The sequence below is a fragment of the Parasteatoda tepidariorum genome, chromosome 8 (genome assembly GCF_982258835.1).
Source record: "Parasteatoda tepidariorum strain Cologne lab strain chromosome 8, Ptep-v5.0, whole genome shotgun sequence".
Lineage (NCBI taxonomy): Eukaryota > Metazoa > Arthropoda > Arachnida > Araneae > Theridiidae > Parasteatoda > Parasteatoda tepidariorum.
Window position 1 is genome coordinate 22,980,825 of NC_141762.1, and position 25,341 is coordinate 23,006,165.

Genomic DNA, 25,341 nt, shown 5'->3' on the forward strand with positions numbered 1-25,341 from the left:
TTACTTAACATGTTCTTACACTAAGCTCTCGATTTCATTTTTCACATAACATCTTCAAGTATTTGTCATTTGAAAAAATATGTGATTTTTTTAACGGGAGAGGCATTCAACAAGGAAGTGTTATTATGCATTTGATATGCATTAAATATGCATATTATTTGCATTAAGGATGAATTTGACACAGTTAGGTATGGCAATCTGTAAAGAAGATGGCCAATTGACCAATAAAGTAGTAAGGCTATCAAAAACTATACTCATTTTCAGTTTGCTATAGTTAAACTTACAGAAATAAAAACGCATAAGTAATATTAATTTGTTTTAAATTATAACGATAGCAATAATTTACTAAATTCATTAAAGTATAATTTATGAAATAGACGGCAAAATTTGTGTTTGATTAATTAGTTATAAATTTAAAATCCTTTAAATAAAACTAATTAATCCATATAGTTCTTAGTCCAAATTTTAGCGAAATATATTTAAATATAAGGCTAATGAAGTAAGAAAAAAAATTTAGCCTCAATTAAATTAAAATTTTAAAATGAGTTATTTTTGATAACACTTTTTCAACAACAGCAAATGTTTAGAAAATATAATTTAGTAAGGAATAATTACTATGGGCTCTTAAAAAAAATTTTAAGGATTGCATTTCCTTTTTAAATAACTGCAATAAAATTTATACAAAATTTATATGACGATTTCCATAACATTTCAAATATTCTTCCACCATTTCTATTTTTCATCTATAAAAACTTCAGTAAAACTGTTCATATAATAATATATATATATATTAGTATCACGATTTCGCTTATAACAGTTTTATATTTTCTTCATATCTTTTTCATTCAAAAGTCCTAAGAAAATATTTTCTTTTCATATCTCCACATAGTCTAAAAATAATCACTCCAGTCAACAAAGTCCGCGTTTCACATTATTTATTAATATTTCACCTATTTCCTGGAAAGGAAAAAAGAAAAATAAATAAATAAAATTATTAGAATAAATATTAAAATATGAGCACAATTGTTTTACAGTAAGATAGCAGCAATGTAGAATAATAATTATAATAAACTTTTTATATGGTTAACAACATTCTATTTTTAAGGATTTAACAAGCATTCCACTAGATGGCGCTGCTATATTGACACTAAGGTTTTTAACTGGTTCAAGAACATAATATTTGGGGATAGATTATTGAATTACAGAGAGAAGGTTATTTGAAGTTTCGCTTTGTCGTTCACGCAAATGAGAAGAGCAAATGATTTCCAACTAATAAATTAATCAAAATATCTTAAAAAAGTGATTTTAAAAAAAATCAAAATAGTGTTACTATGCAGGTAAAACGGTGAAAATCGGACGTAGAGTTATAAATAATTCTAAAACATATACAATGAATAAACTAAAAATTCAATAACAAAACCTTGGAATGAATTTGTTAAGAAATAGAATACTACTATCAGAATAAAAAGCATCCCCCCCCCTTACAAGGCGCAATTTGAGCTAGATTATCAATTAAAGCAATCGTTGTAGTTAATATAGCTTGCGCATCTAATCGAAAATTTCAATATCCTCAATTTTTTTTATAAATTAATTTATATAACAATTTGTTAACTTAATTTATATCTTAATATTACATTAATAATTTATCTAACAATAAAAAATAAAAAAAATTAGGCTTTTCATGAAAATTTCGTATTTAAAATTCTTCGAATTTAATTCACAACGAAAAGTTATCAAACATAAACAATAATAAGCGTTAGTCTGCGAGTTACAAAAAATTTTTTGAAAATACTATATTGCTCTAAAAATGAAAATAAATAATCTGAAAATAATGATCAATAAATAAATAAAAAAAACTGTCTTCTTAGTTTATTTACAATTTCTCGGAACTGGATCTAAAATCCATAAAAGCTTCAGAAAATCCGTAGTATGTGGCATTCCTCGAGAAAAACTTCTTGTTTTACATTTGTTTTGCATTCGTTTGTTTTACATTCCAGATGTTGTTGTGATGAAGAAAAAAAAACGAGAAAAAAAAACTAACTTTAACTTCAATTAAGAGAATAAACGAACCGCTTCCATTATGACAAGCGGGGCCGACGGAAAACAATGAGAAGTAAGGTGAAGAAAGTATAGATAAGGCAAGTTTAAAAAATCAGACCGACTAGACACATTTAGGAAAGTTAAGTATAGAGAGGAAGAGGATAAAAAAGAGAACGAAAGTTGTTACGGAAATAGAGCTAAATTCTTGATAACAATAGAATACGACTTGTAAGCTAAATTTACTTCTTTCGTTAGCAGATTTTCTTACAAAACACTACTCCCCCGCATTTTTTTTTTTTTTTTTTTTTTTAGAAACTGCTGTTGAAAAAAATGGTATTGTAATCAAGCTGATAGTGTAAATTCTTTTTTGAAGCGAGGTTTTTTTTTTTTTTTCTTCGTTTTCTTTTTCTAGTACTTGGTCTTGAATCAAATTTTATATGATGAATCCTGGAAATATGGGGCTCAGAGTTAGTCTCAAAAACGTTTTTTGCCTGCTAATAGCATAAAAGGAGTTATATCAGTAAAGAATAACTTTAAAAAAAAAAAAAAAAAAAAAAAAAAATTCTTTTATTTACAATACGAAAGAATCTATCATTCCCTTCTTTGTACTCATACGCAAAGCGATTCGAAGATGTTTGCTCCATAAGTTTTCTATCAACGCTTAAAAAATTAAAATAAAACGTTATATGAATAAAATTAAAACAACGTGAAAAATCTCAAATAATTGTCACGTAAAACAAGCCATCCAGCACGCTAACACTTCACGCATTCTAGGTTTTTGCTTTATAGTGCAGAAGCGAGCATATGTCTGTTTTGTCTATGACGTCACTTGTGTTTCAACAAATTATTCATCAATAAATAAGTATGAGGTGTGGATAATTTAATAAAACCATATCCACAATGGAAGCCCATTTCAAATAGTCTTAATTAGGTTTAGAACATAAATAATACAAGGTTAAAAAGTTTAACTTCTTACTGATGAAACGTAAATGGTGAGAAAGATACAGAAAACCAGACAGGATTTGTAAAAACAAAAAAAACTAGAAAAATAAAAATTGGGAAGATGTGCAATTAATAGATCAAAAATCATTTTTTACGTCAACCTTTTAACTGCATCCCCCACCCTCAATGAATGGCAACAGCCAGTCTGTGGGAGAAAATGCTAAGCCTAATTAAATACCCGCCACTTTGCCCATTATTATTTTTTCTTTACCCCTCCTCTAAGAATAGTTCCGAATCAACTATCCATGCTGTGAGGAGACAACAGGTATACCTGGGGTCAAACTAAGGGTCAACGGTAGTCCATCTATTGTGGCGCCATCTGTTAGGCGCAGCAACTCCGCCCGCATATATGTTTGCTTGCCGCTTCCTTGGACGTATTGTGTTGTATGTCCAGTTTTTCCTTGCTCCCTCCCGCCTTTCTTTTTTTTTCACCTGATTACCGACATTCGTGATTTCAAGTGGGGGTCGTTCTATAATTTACAATAATTTTCCAATTCAAAAGATTTATCAAATGCGGCATAGTTTTTATAAAATCTGAGCAAATTTTACGCAAATCTAAGGAGTATAAAATTTCAATTCAGCAATTTAAAACTATTTAACGCAAATATAGTCTTGATATATATGTTTGATTTTATTAAAATTTATTTGCTTGGAAAAAAAAATTGAAAATTTTAAAAAAAGTGAAACAAATATGATTTTAATAAATGAAAATAAAAATGAGAGCAAACGATTTAAAAAAAAAATATTAAAAAAAAGAGGTGCGCATACAAATTCTTCTAAAAAATGAACAATTTTTAAAATTGTTTTCATTTAATTATTAAAAACCGAAATATTCACTTTTGCAAAGATAAACTATTAACTATTAACTTTTTAACTATTGCTATAAAATTTGTTAAATTGATTGTCATCAATAAAAGTTGTATCAATATATTTTGAAAGAGAGGGGTGGGAACTTTAACAAAATAAATGGGGGATTTGTAAATATCTTCTGATTTGTTGCCAGAAAGCAGGAAAGCAAAGAACAAAAAGAGGACTTTTTTAATTCCCCCCGTACTCGGCTTTACGGTTGTAATTCGTTCTAATGAGCATTTCTCATTATTAAGACTGGCTCCTCGATCAAGATCTGAAACACGTAGATTAATGAAATATATACATTGTAGCGTTGCGCGGCTACGTATTTTTTGTTACTCTTCTTTTCCAGAATACTTCGAACAGAAAAAGGATGGTTATAAAACGAGATAATCTATTTTAGATAAAATCGTTTGTTAAAATCCCTTGTAGTTCTTAGTCATTCATCTTAATTCATGTTCTTTCACTTCTTTGTTCTGAATTGACATTAAAAAAAGCTGGGTATAACTTAGAAATTTTTTTTAATGAATGAGTTCAAATTTTGCTGACAAAATATCTTAATTCACATTATCAAAATGAAAAAGGACCTTAATTAATAATAATCATGATCATCAAATTTTAGAATAAGAAAGTAAAATGATTTTTTAGCTGATGAGTTTAAACCATTTAATCAAATCATCACCATTTGTATTATTTTTCTGTCCGATATCACAATTTAAACTAAAATGTTATTATTTGACTTTTTGGTAGAAATTAAAATAATTTATTTAAATTTTTCAGATGGATAGGACAGTAATAACGTGTGAGTAAATTAACGTTTGCAATTGAGAATTTTTAAAAATAAGTTAGAATAACTTTCATGCAAAATCTTCGAAGAATCTTTGAACTACTAAGTTTAAACAATAGACAAAATTTTCATTCAATTTTCAATAAAACTTTTGATGTAAAAAAGTCTTACCTACAAGAAAAGTGTCTGTATGTTTCATTTTATAAGGGAAAATATAGATTTAAAAATGGGAAAAAATAATATAAGTTTCTTTCACGAAATACTAGTTTATATCAATCTAAACATTAGTCTAATTACAAATGCTTAAAAAATATGCATGTTTTATCAATAAAAGGGAAGAATTAAAGTTTCAAATCAGCAATAAGTTTATGTTTTTGACTGTTTTTTATTGCTATTACATTCCAATGGAACTGTAAAAACGATTTGCTTGTGGCATTTTAACCAGGGTTGGCAAGTTTTTGACACCTGACGGTTTTTACAGGTTTATACCATGGTTTTTACCGTCATGTCAAAAACCCTCTGTCAAAAACCCATAGTTTTGGTAAAACTGTATTTTTATTTGAGATTAACTGCTTATAATTTGAAATTAATTCATTTTTGGGCAATAAAAATGGAAAAAAAGTTGTTAAAAGATATTTAAGAACAGATTCTTGCATTTTCCCAACATGATTATATCAAAACATACTATTTGAAGTAAAATATTAGGATAATAAACAAAATTTTCAACATTTCCAAGCATCATTTTGTTTGGCATATTACATTACTGAAGAATGTCAAGTCATTCTTGACTTAGAGTTTGTTAGTAGTTACAAGTTTTGAAAGTTTTGTTTAGCTTATTTCTAATATTTAAGAAATGCCAAATTTTAAATTCTTCTTTTTAGTTCTTGAATTTATTAATAGTTCCAAGCTTTCTTATTTGTTTGTTTATTTCTAACAATTAAGAAGTGCAAAATTTTGAATCCTTTGCAAATCAAGCTATAATGATAAAAGTAAGTATCACTATTTTCAATAAGTATATTACAATATTTCTATATGAACGTATATTCTATAAGAATAATACATGTATATAGTATCAAAATCAATAACAATCATTTAGAACATTCATTTATAATGGCAATTATGTGAAAATAATATCTTGTCCGCTATATGCCATAAATTAAAGAAAACTGTATGTTTTTGACGGTTTTTACCGGTAAAAACACGGTTTTTACCACTGTCATGTCAAAAACCAGTTTTTGACGGCAAAAACCCAGCTCTGATTTTAACTATTCTTCTTTTATTAATGGAACAAAATTAAAGATTTAAATTAACACTGAGATCGAACTGAGTTCAGTGGCTTTAAAGGAAACTCCATTCTTCAATCTCTTAATTGCGAATGACAACATAGTTAAGAGAACTTAACGAAATGGAAAATCTCTTGAAGTACTCTCTTCGAAACTATAAGGTTACAGCGAAGAAAAATTCATTCTTCACACTCTGGTGGAGACTTCAGATAAAAAAGATGACGATGAAGAGGTGTGGAAAGGATGGGGAAAGTGGAATAGCAAAAAAGACTACTTGGCAAGCCACTACGCGTGCTAACCTCAGCAAATTACTCCCCCAAAACGCAAACAACTTTGCTTGCTTCCAAATACAAGCAAACAAATTCATTGTTCTTTGTATGGGTTTGGCATCGTAATATTTATTTTGCAATTTGAAAACTTCTAAAATAGTTAGATTCCATTTTTATTGCACATGCAAGTTGTTATAAGAACACTATCTCAGCGTCTGGATTTGATGAAAGACAAAAACGTTTCATTTATTTATCATCTAGAAAAATAATTTTTAAAATTAAGTTTTTTTTTCCTTCTATGAGTGTACAATTTGGAAAGAATCCCGATAACAGAACTGAATCTGCAGCACTATCATAATACGTCCAATTTCGCATGCGACCCTAATTCAGTTAAAGATAATTAAAGTAAAAATTCAGCTTGATCTAACAAGCATGAAGAAAAATTTGCAAATATAAGTTCTTAAAATATTGTACATAAAAACTGATAATACATAAAAATGATGCTTAAATTTAAGTTGAATTTTATATAATCATACACATCATAATATATCACAATATATAAATCTCTATAGAGCAAAAAAAAATATGTAATCAAGTAAAAGAAAAAATAATCTCGACTTTCAGTTTTTTGCAATGTTCTCGCAATTTAGCAACTTAATTTTAAAGATGTTTCAAAAAGGAGTCATAGTAGTTTTCTCCCGTTAGTTAGCTTGCTTTTTTATGAAAAAAAAAAAAAAGAAGACTTAGAACTACAATCCGCTGCCGTGCTACAAAGGCTTGTGATACCAGAAAAACAATCATATAAAGCAGAAACTTAAAACCTTACAGCTTTTTACTGTTACAAACTGTGCCAAAATTGAAAAAATTGCCATTTATGAACGTCAACTAGATATTTTAAATATTTTTTTTTTAATTGTTGATAAATATATTGTCTCTGATTCTAATCAGTCACAGACTGAGACTTAATATGGAAAAAAAAAAGGCCATGATAAAATATATTTTTGTGCTCATGATATGGTATGAGCTCGAGGAAAACAATTTTCAGCGTATTCTTTTAAGAAGCGCAATCAGAATAATATGAACAAGACAGCATTGTCACAATACTGCTGAATTTTATACAGTTTGTCTGAATGCATGTAGTTCGCTATCAGATGTTCAGAACCAATATTTCTGCATTAATTTGAAATTCTAATGTAAGGTTCTTAATCTGATTGGTTTCGATTTGACGCAAAAAACTATTCTTAAGAAGGGATGGAACACCATTTCGAAATTACCGAAAAATCACGCGTCTGAGCCTGATTTTGGTTGTTCTAGCATTTACATCCCAGATTTAAAAAAAAGCATAAATAGTTTGCTACATGTAATGTATATAATTTAATAAGAATTCATTTAACAAAAACTCATCTTACAATTTTTAAAAAAAAAGGAAGCATAACTTAAACTTTGAATTGCTAATGCACACTTTTTGAAAAGAAAACTGTCCGTGAATTAGCATATTCGAATCAGTGCTCATTAATATTTTTTTTCTGCCAAAATATGAGACAAAATCCGTGCTTTACAAAAATAAATTTATAACTTCATAGTTTGCTAACCATGCAGGAAAAATTAGGTTGCTATTTTGTACTGGAAAAATCATGAGGCGAACAACAGTGGTTTTTTATTTACAGGGTCTGCAACTTCGAATTTTCAACCCCTTATAATCTTTTCATTCTAACAACAAACGCGGGGGTGGTCGGATTACAATGGAAGAAAAACTTTCTCTTTTGAGTTGTCTGAAAGCAGAAGGGGGTGCTGGCAGCACGACTATGAAGGGAGGGGGAGTAACAAAGGAGAAAGAGCAACTGTCTGTAATGTGGCACCAAATACCTAATAAATGGCATACATAAAAGGTAGGTCTTCCTCTTTTTTCGTAGAACCAGCGTAGGTGGGTGAGAAAGATGAAAAAAAGAAGAAAGAAAAAAGAGAAAAAAAATACAGAACTGGCACAACCCCGTCAAGTATTTAAGAATAGTACCATGTCCGAAAATACGATGTCAGAGGTCATAGCAAAGAAAGTTTTGTGCTATATTTTTTTCTTTTTGTTATTCCTCTATATATTTCTATCCCCCTTATGCAGTTGTAAAAGAATAAATAACCAATATCGAATGGGTAATATTGGTAAAAAAGCAGTCTTTTTCAAGGGAACGAAAACTAAATAAAATTGTTGAGCAAATATAGAGTTTATAATTCTTTTGATTGTACAAGACTTGATTATGACCCAAGTACATACTATATGGGCCTCGGTCAGCCAGTTTTAAAGATCTTAAAATTTAAAATAAAAATATTAATAAAAATTTCCATATTTATTTTTGAATAAGAAAGATAACACATTTTTTTTTTTAAAGAAAACTTTTATAAGGTTATAAGGTTTTACTTTTTTTAAAGTTAAATTAAAAAAAATAAATATTTCAAAATTGTAGAAAGATGTAGACAAAAAAAATTTCAATTGACAGATAATGGGTTTTTAATGCCAAACATTTTGAATTTTCTGTGATTACCAAGCATTAAATTTATAGATACCGGAATTTTAAAAAAAATTTGCTAAAATTTTAATATTTTTCTTTAAAAAAGTTACATTACTTTTGATCATAAATTTGCAACCGATAAGTCGTATCGAATTGCATACAAGTCTACATTAAGCAAATCCTTCTAAACATAAAATAAATTACAAAAAATCAGAACACTTACCACAATTTAACTGCTCATTCGTGGTTGGATAATTGTCCTAATCCTGTTTCACTGGGATTGCGAACACATAAGGCACTAAGTTTATGAACTGGTGACGGATTTAATGAGCCTTCTTCCATAGACAACAATGGTGGTGGACTACCTTTAATGCGAGGTGGTGATGAAGACGATGACATAGGTGCTACGGGATCGTCAAAGCTAGAACTGCTATCAGGCAGTTCATACCTTGCATGAGTTCTCATATGGCGCGTAATCATGTCCCTTCGGCATGCAGCATACGGACACTGTGGACATTTGTATGGTTTTTCACCTGTATGTGTCCGTTGGTGAGTGCTCAAGTGATCAGACCTGCTAAACACTTGTCCACAAACACGACATGTGTAAGGTTTGATGCCAGTATGTAACCGCATATGTCGCGTTAACATGTCAGATCGTGCGAATGAGCGTTTACAAACGTCACACATATAACTTTTTGTAGATGAAGAAGTGGTTGTGTCAGCTTGTTGACGACTCCTGTGTCTACTGGCCATATGTTTGGCCAGTCGATCGTGCAATGAAAACATTTGACCACAGATGGGACAAACATAAGCCACGTCAGATCCAGGCGTAACCACCTCGACCACAGGGCTTACATTTCTTGGGGAAGCCATAGATGATTCGATTTTGGGAGTTGACGACATCATTGTGGGTGGTGTCCGAGAATCGAATGGGCTACCACCCGAAGAACCTCTTGGGCTTCCTTGGGATTCGCTCGAAAAATCTCTCGCTAATGGTGAGAGGGGGAAGCATGTTGTCGATGATGACGTCGAATCAGAACTAGCCGGAGTATTTGATTTCACTGACAAGTCTAACGGTGAATCTTGAGGAGTTGAGCTATTATCAGAGTCCAAACTTCCTCCTTTTTGTGGTATGTTCAAAGGTTTTGGCCTTCCATTACGAGCGGTAAAGTTAAAACTTTCCGTCTGAGATTCTCTGGGAGGCGGAGGTGGCATCGCGGGGTGTAAGCCAAGGTGAGGATGGCTCGATGCATCTCCACCAGATCCAGTTACTCCAGAATCGGCTAACCATTGTTTTAAGTCCGAATCTGAATGGCTTCTTCTGCGATAATACAGTTCTAACTTGTTCTGCAACAGGGCAGAATAGGGAGGGGTGATAGGAGACACGGGAGTCATCGGAGTACCAGTGGCCATCATCTTGTGAAAAAGAGCACGCTGTTGGTCAAAGTCCCAATCAAAAGGATGGCCCGGTGGCTGAACGGCCAATCTTCGGCAAAGATGGCAATCACAGATGGGAAAACTCGGGATACTAGTGTTGAGGTGATGCGAAAGAGCGGTGTTCCCCACCGATGCCCCGTTGCCCATGACAACGGGGTGTTCTCCGGAGTAAGGATGATGCGAGATCACGATGGGATGCGAAAGACGAGGAGGTGGTTGTAAGAGTCCCGGTGGATATGGCAATATCTGGAGCGGAGTAGGGCGATTACTTGACAGCCTGTTGCCTGAAGGCGAACTGAAAGCGTCATCATCTCCTTCTATATCTTCCTCCTTGGGGGGTGTCTCAACACCCGACCCCCTTACCAGGGGGGTACAGATACCTGTGGGAGACCTGCAGCTTTCTCTCATTGTGTGTGCGAACGGAACTTTTTTCTGCGGAGAACAAACGGGGAAGGTCGTTGGTCCCCCACCTTCTTCTGGAGGTGAAAGCAAAGGGGAGGGTTCTCCTTGGAGTGATGGTCCGGCAACCAAATCTCTCTTTTCCGCAACATCCAGCAAATCTAATTTCACCTGCACGCAGTGGCTCATTTCAGAATCAATGGAGAGCTGCTAGAGGGAGAAAAAAAATTGCATACGTTAAAAAGCAGCAACGAAAGCGATATATTATTAAATTTTTTAAAACAAAATTTTAATTTTCGGCTACATAAATTTTTTTTTTTTGTAAAATCTCTTTTTATAAAGTATTTTGCTTATAAAGTACCCTTTTTTTAAATGTTAAAAAGGGTCTGTTCAAATATTGCTAAACCATCTTTAAGTAATTTTAGAATCCACCCTCTTGTCAACAAAATAAGTAAATCCCCTCTTTCCTATACTTACATAAGATTTATTTATTTATTTTTTAAAATTTAATTTTCTTGACAAAACTTGAAATTAATGCAATTTTAAGTTATTGTTTTTCGAATATATATTTTTATGTAATACTGTATATATTTTTACTATTCATTATCATTTATTTATATTAATTTTTCAAAGTGTAATTTTTTTCTACGTAAGCTTTTTTTTCTTCTTTCCTTTACCTTGTCAACAAAGATAAGCAAATCGTAAAACCTCTAAAACAGCTTCTAGCTAAAATAGGCTGTCAAAATCAAAAATTATTCACCCTTTTTGTGACAGTTATAACAAGAGCCTAGTGGGAAAAAATTGACTTTTCGAAAATGTTACTTAAATTATGTCTTTTGAAAATCCTCAAATTCATAAGTTTCGAAAGTTGTTGAAGAACATTAATTTATTAAGCTAGTAGTAAACAATTTCTTTAAAGTTCGATACCAGCATGAAAAAAAAAAAAAATTCCGGTAAAATCACCTTGCTTTATAGTAATAATATTTCTGGTTTTAAAAAAAAACTGTTATTCTTGTTATAAAACCAAAATAAACGGTTTTTAGATAAACCATTCATTTAGTAATTTCTCCGTTTATAATAGCTACAGTTTACCAGAAATTCTGGTTTTTAAAATTATAGTTCTTATAAACCACAGATTTGGTAAAAAATATAAAACTGAAAAATAAATTTACCGAATAAATGGTTTTATTGCCCTGCTCTAGAATATCTGGATAAAATTACCAAATTTTATCTCATACCCTATTTAATTGTTAATTTTACCAAAATCTTGACCAAAGCGCATCTTTAAAAAATAATTAGCTTTTTGGAGTTTTCAATTAAGACAGAAACACGATAAATTTTACCCTATTCTGGTAGGTTTGAGCGTACATTTTCCCTCAGTGTGCTTGAATCAAATTCTTGTATAAAGTTTTAAACTTTTCAAATATAAGAGATTTTTTAAGGAAAAAAAATTTTAATTTCGTTAAAATAAAAATTAAAAAATTAAAAATTACTTTTTGCGGGGGAGCTCTCATCTTGGATCGGGGTGCATTATCCTCGTCCACCCTAAACGATTTTTCAGGATATGGTAAAAATACACTATTCTCGCTTGGACTGCTACTGGTACGGCCTCCTTCATCTGAAGATGTAGAGTCAACACTTCGACGTTCCACCTTAAAACGAAAAAGAAAAACATTTAAGAAAAAACAAATAAGAAACTTATAATTAATCAGAAAATATTTAAATTTAAGGAATAAATATTATTAAAACGTTCTTTGTGGTACTTGTACTGTGTCAATGGCAGAAAAAGCATGTACTCCAAAAAATAAATTTAACTTAGAATCGTAATATCGGTATCTTACCCAATAATATGGTGCAAGTTACTACAACCTTGATAAGGTGTTAATTAAATCTATTCAAGATTAATCTTTGTTGCGTGTAATCAAGCTTAAGCATTACGACGTGGTTTAACCAGCTCTAAAATTTTTACAGTGTATTTTGGTTCATAAAATGTTAAACAATAAAAGTAAACTGTATAAACATCAGAGGGAAATAAAAATTTATAGTGTGTTTGAAATAATTAATTTTATCATTGATAAAATTGAATCTTATAAAATTAAAGATCTTATTCTCATGAGCTGATGTTGCTTAATAAAGGTCCTCAAGAGTGAATAAAAATTACAACATAATTCATAACTATAATTTTTTTACACAATCAAAGTTTTATCGCAATTATAGAAAAGATGACAACTTTGCATTGAATTATAATATAGTTACCTTGAACAGTAATATGGTGTAAATTTCCAGCAATCTTAAAAAAGAAAAATCAATTCAATGCGACCTTAATTGAACCATGCTTCCGCTTGAGTTGGACCGAAGTATCGCATCATCAAGTTTAAAAAGTACGATAATATGGTTAAACTCAGCACCATATTAGGGTTGTAAAAATTTTACAGATTATTTCGTTTCGTAAAGTGTTTAACTAATAAAATTGAACCATATAAACATCAGAAAAAAACGTATGCTTTTTAAAATAATTTATTCAAACATTAATAAAATTGAAATTTTCTGAGAAGGCATCATTCTCATGATCTGGAGTGGCTTAACAAAAGTCCTCAAGAATGAATAAAAATTACAACATAACTAATTCATAACTTTGATTTTTTAATTTAGTCGAAATTTTTTCACAATTCTAGGAAGGAAGACAACTCTGCATTGAATTACAATATGGTTACTTTGCTATGAACGGTAATATGGTGTAAAATTTCCCCAATTTCAAAAAAGAAAAATCAATTTAATGCAATCTTAATTGAACCATGTTTCCGTTTAAGTTGGGCCAAAGTATCGCGTCATCAAGTTTAAAAAGTACAATAATATGGTTCAACTCAACACCATATTAAGGTTGCAAAAAATTTGCAAAATATTATGAATCAGCACAAATTTCTAACAGTGCTCATCCATAAAGCGTTAAACACTCATCCACGATAGCAGTAAGCGTTTTAGTTTAGTCATGTGAAAGAAACATTAGAAAGACACATTTTTATGCCGAATTGTAAAAAAAGATGAACAACATTACCTGCGTAGTAAGTTTATCCAAAACTGCACTTAATCTCTTTCTTTTACGAGTGTTTTCATTAAAGTAATCCGTGACTGGTCCCTGATTAGTTGATGCAATGGATGGAGACGGAGCTGATTTGCTGCCTGAAACAATCTTAATTAGAACATAACGAATTGCTACAAAATTTAATTTTCAAATAAATTTTAGAATTTTTTTTTACCGTCGTCTTCTTCTGCAGTGCTAGTTGTCATGTTATTTCCAATGTCCGAGACCAAGCTCAGACTGTCAGCCATAGTGAGCTCAACATTTTTCCGACAAAGCGCTTTTTATGTAAGCAGATTCAACAGGGAGAAAGTTTCTTTAAATCATCCAGAAGAATACCTTATTCAGCGTGTTAGTATCTGTAAAAAAGACAAAGCAAAAGTTAAAGCAAATTTTGATTCTTGACAGTTTTAACAAATAAATATAAGTGAATGATACACACAATTTAAGGCTGTAAATTACGACGCAAAATGGTTTGTAGGAAAAATATTGGCTTAATTAAGATAAGCAAACTAAGATTGGGATGTTTATTTCAGTTATCAAGAGAGAACAGCAGTACATAAATCCTTGCAAGACAGTCATTTCTCTTAATTTGAAGAAAAATCCATTGCAAATTGTAAAAATGGTTAAATTTGAGGAAAATATTCAATTAGAAAAATTGAAATTTAAATTAGAATAGAAATTACGATTTGCTTATTTTTCTAATTAGGGGGATGAGTTCAATACCTGAAATATGACAACTTAATATTTAGAAGGGTTGCAGTTATCTTTATAGCAGGGAAAGGCGTTATATTTTAACATTTTACATTCAACCTAATTTAGCTATTTTACCTATGCATGTTTATATATCTTTAACGTGTGTATGCAGAATATTTCACATTGCTCTTGGTTGCTGATATGAATAAACTAATGGTCATATAATTAATTGGCGGGTGACTAAATAAAAGACGAACTAGTTGAAAAGTAAAATACTGGCACGTGAACTAGTTGTAGAGGATACCAATGGCAGAAAAACTGGCTAACTAAAAACTTAATAAATGTCAAACGAACTGATTGAAAAGTAAATTAAAACTAATGGCTCAGCAACTGATCAAAATTGGCAAATAGTACACTAACTGTTTGAAGACTAACCATATGAAAAGCTTACAATCAATGTATTTAAGATATTCCAGCTTAATATATACAGTGGAGCATCATTTATACGACGCCGAAGGGACCACCGAAAAACGTCGTATAAACGATAACGTCGTATAATCGATTTTTACTTCTAAAACTGAAACTAACTCTGTTTTCAGTTAATTTTAATGTTTAACGTGTTGATTTACATAAATTTCTAAATTAGACAAAGCAAAACAAACAAATAACCAAAGAAGAAAAATTGCAGTAAGCAGTTTGAATGTATGTTACCTTTAATTATATTTTCTTGCTATTAGTCTCTACAATGCTTTGAATAGCGAGTTGAACTTACTGCTTTCTATGATGCAATTTTAGATTTCTAATCACGGCCAAATCTAATGGCTGAAGCGCACTTGCGCAATTTACAGGAAAAAAGAGAGCTTTAACATTTTCCAAAATAATTAGTATCGATGGGTGCGCTGGACATTGGTCGATGAATAGCAAAGTTTTTCGTTTTTGCCTCTTCATAATATTGTCTAGTTTTTTCAGTCATCTAGTAAAAATTACGGTCGTCATCCAAGCATTCTTGTTGGCACCCTTTTCTGTATCATTCATGTTGGCAAATGCCGCCTTTTTTTAAAATACACAAGAAAAAATAAAAAATTAAATAAACGTGAACAAAATCTAAAAACCGACGTATAACCGATTCTGTGCGTCGTATAAACGATATATTTTTACATTAAAATGAATAGGAATGATTTGGGACCACACTAAAACGTCGTATAAATGTAAACGTCGTATAAGTGATCGTCGTATAAACGATGCTCCACTGTATATATACAGTATATTCCAGCTTGTTTTTGGTTGCTGATTTGAATACACTAATTGCAATATAATTAAATGTTGATGACTAAGTAAAAGACGAGTGAACTAGTTGAAAAGTAAATTAATGGCAGGGGAGCTGGTTAATCATTGGCTAAAAAGTTAATAAATGGCAAACAAACTAATTGAAAAGTAAATTTTAAAAAAAAGTAAAAGACAGGAAACTAAATTCAGAATCTGGTAGAAAGGTAAATTAATAACACATAATATTGAGGAGATGAATAGTTTATCAATTTGTCTAAGATTATTAGTTAAACAGTGAAACAACTTAAATTGATTAAAGTTTAACTAAAAACATTTAAATAAATAAAATTCCTAACATAAAATATATAATCCAACCAGCCTTAGTCTTAAAAGGAAGAACAATAAAGGGAGAAAAAAGAAAAACATGAGCATGAACTGTTTCAATGAGCTAGATCCCCTTTGTTCTCTCAAATTAATTTGACAAGTGTGTGTTCAATGCTGACACTCAAGTGTAACAAAGCTTCCGTTGTCACTTGGACATATGCAGGGACTATTATCCAAAGGCATGGAGCCAAATCTTTTGGCAACTTTACCTAAGCATTTGCGCGTGTTGGTATTTTTTTTTTCTACCTCTCAGAGATACTTCTTTTTTCCTTTTAATTTTTTCTTATCTTATTTTTTAATTACTTTTCTGCGATTGTTTTGGATGGTGGTGCAAAGTGATTGTTGCGGTGCGCATTCTAAAAACAGTTCTATGGGCGACAATGTGAGTGTGGGAGAGTGGAGAAGGAGTGCATTTCATCCATTGTGTCTAGCGGAATTTATTGTCTTGCCCGAAATGTGCCACCCTCGCAAGATGTTGTTTCAAAAATAAATCCCCCATACTCAACGACAGCTCAGTTAAAGAAAACAAAAAGAAGGTAACGGGAAAAGAAGAAAAAAAAAACCGTAATGATACCTTTCTTTAAAGCATAACGGCATTCCCTACATAATTCATTCGTAAATAAATTGTTCCTCTGATCTAAAGTCTCCTACCTAGTATAGGAAGTGCGAAGGTAGGCAACGAACAAAGATTCAAACGTAGCTAAAGCTATAATTAAACCCTTAGAAATATCTTAAAACACTTTAAGCGCATTAAAAGAGTGGTACATGAGATAGTTCCGCTTTTAAATACCTATTAAAAGTAGGGTTTTAACTAAAAATATCATAGAAGAAATTCCTTAGGTTGTGCGAACAAATTTAGGTTACTAAAATCGGCTCTACGTTTACAATATCCGCATCTTGAACCTTTTAATAGGGTGCAAATTTGCTGCAAACTTAATAAGATGTTACCACAGTATCGTGTAACAGGATAAAGAACTACGATGATATGGCTCTTTTTAACGCCATATTACTGTTGTAGCAAATTTGAACGATATTATGAACGATAGAAATTCTTACGGTTGAATAATTAAGGTTAGTAAAATTGTTGAATCACAATAACTATTGTTGAATAACTAAGTTGAATCACAATATCGATATTATGAACGATAGAAATTCTTACGGTTGAATAATTAAGGTTAGTAAAATTGTTGAATCACAATAACTATTGTTGAATAACTAAGTTGAATCACAATATCGGAACTTTGAAACTTTTAATACGGTGCAAATTTGCTGCAAAATTTAATAAGATATTACCATAATATCGTGTAACAGGTTAAATTACTACGATGATATGGCTCTTTTTAACGCCATATTACTGTTGCAGCTAAATTGAACAATATTATGAACGATAGAAATTCTTATGGTTGAGAGCATAAATTTAGGTTAATAAAATCGTTCTACGTTAAATCACAATATCGGAACCTCGAAACTTTTAATATGGTGCAAATTTGCTGCAAACTTAATAAGATGTTACTATAGTATCGTGTAAATAAATTAAAGAACTAAGGTGATGTGACACTTTTTTACACCTTGTAGTAAATGTGAACGATATTATGGGCCAAGCTTTCTATCAGTGCATATTAAAAGTTAGTATTTAAGTTAGTAAAATTTGACAGTTCAGATTGGAAATTGTTACCTAGTTTAAAACATTTTATATAGTACTATACTTTCAGAAAAATGGATCTATATTGAACCATAATATCGACACTTTGAAACTTAATACGATGTAAATTTACTGAAACCTTGGACGTTAAATTGAACCACAGTGTTGTGTAATCAAGTTAAAGAAGTATAGTAACATGGTTCCTGTTAACACCATGTTAAGTTTGCAGCAAATTTGAACGATATTAATGTTGAACATGATTTGAAATTTCTATCGGTGAAAAAAAAAGTGCGAAGGTGGGCAACGAACAAAGATTTAAACGTAGTTAAGGCAATAATAAAATTTTCAGCTATATTTTAAAACACTTTATGAGCTTTCTAAAAGTTGTCAGAAATGGTCCCACTTATTTAAAAATCATATTTTTTAACTGAAAATATAACAGAAATTCCTTAGGTTTAGAGTACAAATCTAGGTGAGTAGAATTTGATAGTCATAATGGTACAAATTACAATATTTTCTGTAATTCAACACTTATTTAAATAAAGTGGCATGCATTGGTAATGATTCAGGGTTTTTTTTTCTTCGAAGGTTCTGTTATCGCATGAAATGATACTTTTTTTTACGAATAATATGCTGATTTCGTAACTTTTGTAAGTTTGTAACAATTACTTATGACTGCTAGGTCAAGTTTAGCCTATCTTTAGCTAGCGCTTCCATTGCTAATTCTGAACATGGCGCAAAACCGGAGAAAAGCCACAGTTTTGAGAAAATGAAAAGCGTTTGTGGTCCAATTTTTTAATATTTAAAACTTACTCCAATGCTGCATTAACTAGTCTCATAAAACTCACTGTAAAAAATAGGAATAAGGCATTGATTTTGATAATTTTCATTTTGATAAAAAAAATGTCGCCAAATTGGTGATTTTCAAAAAGTTTAATAACTTTTGAAATATTTAAGTTATTTGTCCGCTCTATAGCCCAGATAATTCTTCAGGGTAAGATGGCATGTATAGTTTAAAACTATAGCTTTACTTCAGTTTTATGTAGTTGTATTTTATTTACTATTCATCACAGAGAATGATTTTTTTCCCTTTAGTAAATGCAAAAAGATAGAAGTTCACTCGATATTAGACTGTCAAAAAGAATGAACTATTAATAAAGAATATCTAATCGGCAATCAGCATGTTTTTTTTTAATCTTGTAAGAAAAAAAAGGAAATGTGTTAGGTATTTTTTAAGAAATACAGTCAAATTTGTCGCACATTATTCATCACTAGAATGATTTTTTCCCCCTCTTTATAACTGCGATAATAGCGATATTTGCTCGATATTTGGCTATTAAAAAATATTAACCATTAATTAAATAATTTCCCCGCAACAATCGGCTTTTTTTTCCTCCAATTTTATAGTATAATGTGAGAAAAAAGGAAATATTTTAAGGATTTTGTACTCAACGTAATAGCATATCATTTATCATGCTTTATTTCCCTTTTACTAATTTCAAAAAAGCGAGATGCTTCGTTGGTACTAAACTGTTAGTCAAAAATGTGTTGCTTATGAAAATAATAGCTGAAAAGTGCGGAGTAAGATTTTAAGAAACCTCAACATGCTTACAGTCCAAAAAAAAAAAAAAAAGTACCTCAAATCCATGAGGTTTAATCACGACCTCTCTCAATTATACAATTGGTAACAGGAAACAGTTGTAGCCACTTGCGCGACCTTTCTGCCTTTTACTTGATAGTCACTAATCGTCGTCGGGCGTATCCACCCTCTATCATTAGGAAGTAAGGCTCTATTTTAGGTATAAGGTTTTTTAATATTCTTTTGTTTTTCTCTCGCTTCGGGAAGCTAACGAAGGCAAACGAGAAGTTACAACTTCCGCCATTTAATTGATAGAGAGAGAGAAGAACATCTGCTTCTTTTACTTTTCTTCTTGTTTAACACTGTATTAAATCATAAGGATTATGATTCCACTAAATTGTCGTTTAGTGCTCCGCTGACTATCAAATCATATTTACAATTTTAATACCTCCACCCTGAAGAAAATCTATTGGTTGCCAACTCCCAAGTCTGCTCGACTAGCGCATTTATAAAATTATCTTCGAAAACAATGAAGATATTGTTTTTTTTTCCCTTACCCTCTGAATTAATTTTATTTGTTAACATAATGATGCAATATATAACCTATTATGCAAAAGCGCATTACATACAACATTATAAAATAACATTGTATATAACAATATGCATATTTTAAAACACTGTATGAAAACAACTTTCAACTTTAAGCAAAGGTTTATTATACACATTTAAAAATACAAGTCTGTGTTAAAATCTGAATTTTTTTGTTATTGTGACGAAACTTGGTCACTATTAAATTTTAGGAAGAAAACAACTGTAAAATTTTTCATATCGTAAATAATTCGTAGATTTTTTCATAACGTTATGGTTTCCGACTAACGCTATTTGAGCTTCAAGCGTTTGCGCAAAAATGTCCCTACAAATGGCAGAAATAGAAAATAACGTTAGCGGCACGATTGACGTAAAACAAACGTTTTGAAGAATTTCTAGCGTTTGTGTATATAAATTTTGTTAACGTCGGGTTAACTGTAAGTGATTTATGGAGTTACCTTATCACTCGTAACATATTTGCTGTTAAAATTTCTTTAAATAAAATTCGATCCCTTCGAAATTGGATTCTAAAAAAGAACACGGTTAAACACTAAGAAAATCAACTGTACTGATTGACAATTTATAGACTGTGAAATATTACAAAAATATACAATTTAAATAAAATGAAGATAGAATTTTCTTTATTGAGATATTTACCTGGAATATAATAAAAATAAATGACACAGAAAAAGATCCATATTTCATTCGCCCCCACGTTGTAATAATCGTCTGCATAAAAAAACAAAAAACAAGCACAAAGAATTTCCGAACTACCGATGGCAACATGCTGCGCTAAGCGACAGTTGGGAATATGAGACGTAATCGCAACCGCAGCGTGGTACCTGAAGCTTCTGACAGATAAACAAAATTATGCTTACTCTTTTTTCTTACCCTTGTTAAAATGGTGGGAGAAAAAAAGAAAAGAAGAAGAAAATAAAATTTAAACGTGAAAAGTGTGTTCATTGAGAAGCTAAGCACACGTGCCTGTCTTCGTGGATGAAGAGACATTTTTCTTGCTTTTTATTCCATACTCGCAATCACCATTTATTCGAACATTTTCCTCTTATCTGGTTCTTCGAACCATTTGCTAAGAATAAGAATTTCATATATATAGAATGGTTTAGACATACCGCCTGATGACTACAAATACAAATAATCAAACACTTAGAGGTGATAGTTTCTCTCTCTCTCTTTTTTTTCTTTTTAATTGATCTGCTGTGTCAAGCTGATAAAAATTAAAACGCTTCACTTAAGATCTAAAAAAAATTGTGAACTAAATTTTATAGATAGATACAGTCGAATACCAATTATTCGGATTGCTTTTTTTTTGGGGGGGGGGAGCAAAGTATTGAGTTATATAGTATTTTCAGACGATGTTCGGTCTGACTTTGAACTTTCATTAGATATTTCTATTATTACTACCCTCTGTATGAAAAATGAACTTAAAAACTCATCTGCAGAATTTTAATAAATTTCATCATGTTAGAAACTCTGAATTTGTTGCTGAAATCTGAATAACTCGAAGTTGAACTCAATACGGGTCATATAAGAATATGCACAGATGGATGTTCAGATTTTTTAATATTTGTCCTAGAATGGCCTCTATAGGGCCTATATAGGCTGAATAATGAATATAAAATATCTGATGAATATGAGAGTTCTGTATAAGGCCGATATTGTATCTGAAGTGGCTGTAAAATATCGGGTGAATCGAACAATTCTATATCGGGCCAATATCGGAAAATAACGGCCCTTTGAACCCTTATTGAGGCAAGATTCGTGAATATTGGTCCAATGAGGGACCGAGTTATTTTGCTGCTCGGGATATTATTCTCTTTTACAGCACCAAAACCTTCTCTCAAGATTTTTCGCTTGGATAAAAGTAATCTATTTTCATTTAATTTATTCATTGTCCAGCACTCATTTCCATATAAAACTTTTGGTCTTACCGCTGTCTTATCTAGTTGTAGTTTTATTTTCTAACTCAAATAGTTTGTTTTGAGCTGAACTCCCTCAATCCAAAATAGCTAGCTAAAATCGGAAGGAAAAAAAAACGATTAAATTGTCACATTAAAAATAAATGATCAAATGCGTGATGTGAATTTCGTGCGTAATAAAATTGCTTAAAAAATATCGGGAATTAATGTTTTTAATGAGAAAATTCGTTATAATAACTGTAGAAAAAACGATTGAACCGCCTCATGGATTAATTGTGATATCTCTGCAAAATAGGGTTTTTTGCTATAAGAAAATCCTAAAAAATACCTATGGGCGGTTTTTCTATTTTTCCTAAGCAATTCTGGTGTTTTCGAACTCTGGTTGTAAGAGTATAGATGACTATTTTATCCAGATAAATTTTTAATTAAAAAAAAAATCAGTTTCAAATTAATATATTTTGTTAATTTCTTAAATTCATTATAAATAAACATATTATTTCACGCAAATCAATATTTATACTTTTAAATATAATGGATTTGAGAAAACATAATGATAAGCCACATTTTGAAAATTTAGTGAAAAATACTATGATTTTAATCAAGAAAGTAAAATATTTCATTACATTGTGCTATTACATTGAGGAAATTTTAGAAATTATTAAGTATCTATCTGAAACCAGTCGATTGGATTCTGCTCCCAGCTCGCACAGACCACATGGCTGACATAAAATATCCTCAGTGGTAGACGGGTCATAGGTAAAAATCCCCTTGTTGTCGGGCTAACCGTGGAGTTTTCCCCTCCATGTAACGCCCAAATGCGGATTTCTATCAAAAAATTTTCCACGAAGAATAGTTTGTCTCAATACTTGATCTATAGCCGCAGTGGATCAGGGGATAGAGCGTTCGCCTATTAATTAAGTGAACCGAGTTCGAATCTCAGCGATGGCTGGTCGATACGAATTCCGCATCTGGCTCGGACCGACCACAGTGCTAACGAAAAATATACTCCGTTGTAGATCAAGGATTAGAGTTCCCTTGCTGTCAGGCTAACCATGAGAGGTTTTCGTGGTTTTCCTCTCGATGTAACACAAATTGCAGTTAGTTCAATCAAAACGTCCTCCACGAAGGCAAATTTATCCCAATACCAAATACAGGAGTTCTCTTGTCTTCTGGATTAAGTTCGAAATTGCAAGGCTATGGAGTTGGACATTGGTAATTGTAACTCAAAATTAGGTTGGCTGTTCGACGAGGGTTATAAAGTAAAAATTATAAAAAATTTTTAAAAAGAATAAAAATTAATTTTGTGAATGTTTGCCCCCAAAATGTCCATGTACTATCTATCTACAACTACCACCTTCTCGTTTCATATCATCTTAAAAAAAGATATAGAGCTTCAGCTAGATTTACAGCTACAGCTCTGTTATTTAACCTATTCCCATATTTCATCTGTGATTTGAGAATTTTCCAAAAAACAATCTCCAAAGCAAGAGAGGTAAAGGAGGAAAGAAAAAAAAAGCTATAAAAACTAAAACTGTTATAAACCTTTCTATCTTTTTAAATATAGACTTCTTTTTCTGAGAAACAAAAGATAAGCCTGGCTTTTACCACGATAAATACACAACTGTCCACAAATTGTCTAGCTTGTGGACGTGAAAAGTTTGCAAAAGTGACACCTGCACCTGGCCTTGGCAGTGACGTAACGGAAGAGACCACTCTTGCATTAATGTCCTTTTTAGTGGGCCCAAATAGGTTAAAATTAAAAAAGAAGGAAAAAAAGAAAAAAGGGCATGTGTCTTCGTTTTGACGCCATGTGAAAATGTCCGAATAACGACATATTTTTGGAAAATTAGCCGTCTACTAAGAAAAGTGAACTTGTCGCCAAAATATGGGGGAGGGAGGAGGTGGAGAATGGTGAGGAATTCTGATGGAAGAATCATGTTAATGAAAATAAAGTCCACTTTCTTTAATCGTGTGAAAATGGTCGTCAGTTGAGAAATAGGAAATTTTGGCGGAAACCTGACCTCAGAGACGATTGGCGAGGTTTTTTTTAATGAATTTCAACATATACGATGTTCTTCTATGATAAGCGAGTATAAGATCGCGTGAAGCAGCGTTTCAATGCTAACATTTAGTTTCTTCATAATATTTAGAAGATAAGACATTCATTACCTAAGGGTCCAACAATTGCTTTTATATGTTTAAACAGTGATGTGAAATAAGTGTAAATTTAAGAGTATGCAGAAATGAAATTTTGATGAAATATATCCGTTGGGGGGAAATATAGCACTGATTTTACGTTATAAAACGTATGTTACGTAATTTAAAACTCTTTTATCAATTGTTTAGCATTTCAAAACATTTAATGCCTTTTTTTTATTCAAAATTTAAAATTCTTTGCTTTGTAAAGACTTCATAAACTTTACAGCTTAATTTAAAAACTAAGCCAAATATTCTTCCTTTTTTCAACTTTTTCTTGTAATTTTATTTTCACGATTTGATTATATTGTAAATTTAAGAACCTATAAAATAATGGGCTTGAATCTAAATAGTGCGAATAATCGTTCTGTACTTCAGAAAAATGAACTTAAATTAAATTTTATTTTTTTTTATAAAAAAAGTTTGAAAAAAAATTTCAGTTTATCAATTCAAAAGACAAGTAACTTTTATACTCGTTCCTGACATCTAATTTATGTATATAGAATAGCTATTGCAAAAATTTCGGTATTTTTACTATTAATTTAAGTTTTGAGCATATACGATGCCTCAAAATCAAATAAGGTTAAAGACTTTTCATATAAATGATGAATTATGCCTCAAAACGCAATTCTGAGCGATATATATTTCCTTACTCAGTGCCATAACTTTTTTTTAAAGTGGTATTATTGTAACTTTAAACATTAAAACTAAATAACTAAATATGGAACACATAGGCTTTTAAAAAATTCATCATTTGCATTCTGATTTTGAGCATATATAGAGTATCTTCCATAATCAAGTGTGGCTTATAGCCTATTTTAGCGATAAAACGCTACGAATTATGCGCAAAACTGCAATTCTGTACATTTTTTAACAGAGCTATAATTTTCTTGCTTTTCAATCCGATCTAAACCTTTTTTTATGGACTTAAACAAAAGATAGTACACAAAAATACTTAAAAAATTTCTATTTTTGAGCATATTACTATTTTTAATGGTCGAATATAATTAAAATTCTTATTTAAGAGATAAACGCTATGAATTATGCCTGAAATCGTAATTTTGAGTGATATATATTTCCTTATTCAGCGCCATAACTTTTAATGGAATTGTTAGAGCTTCAAAAGTCAGAACTAAATAAGGAACACAAAAAGTTTTTTTTCTTAAAAAAAATTTCAGCATTTATATTCTGATTTTAAGTAAGCATTATTTTCCATAATCAAGTATGGCTGAAAACCCATTTTAGCGATAAATGCATCGAATAATGTCTGAAACCTCCATTTTGAATGATATACCTCATCACTCTGAGAGAAAATTGCAATCTTTTCGTTACAGATTCAAATCTTTTGTGGTACTTATGTAATTTCAAGGATCGAGTAGAAGTTAGTTAGCAAATCTCAGCGTT

The 25,341-nt window shown here is 31.0% G+C and overlaps 1 protein-coding gene across 1 annotated transcript in view; it reads right to left on the reverse strand.

Moving 5' to 3' along the window:
- klu (zinc finger protein klumpfuss) overlaps nucleotides 1-25,341 on the reverse strand; it is a 71,879-nt gene that overhangs the window by 30,612 nt on the left and 15,926 nt on the right. The window contains exons 2-5 of the mRNA XM_087149480.1: nucleotides 13,828-14,008; nucleotides 13,626-13,750; nucleotides 12,064-12,222; nucleotides 8,974-10,780 (exon numbers count right to left, since the gene is read on the reverse strand). Of these exons, the coding sequence (XP_087005606.1) occupies nucleotides 8,974-10,780; nucleotides 12,064-12,222; nucleotides 13,626-13,750; nucleotides 13,828-13,900 (2,164 nt within the window). The 5' untranslated portion in view covers nucleotides 13,901-14,008. The remainder of the gene's footprint in view (nucleotides 1-8,973; nucleotides 10,781-12,063; nucleotides 12,223-13,625; nucleotides 13,751-13,827; nucleotides 14,009-25,341) is intronic.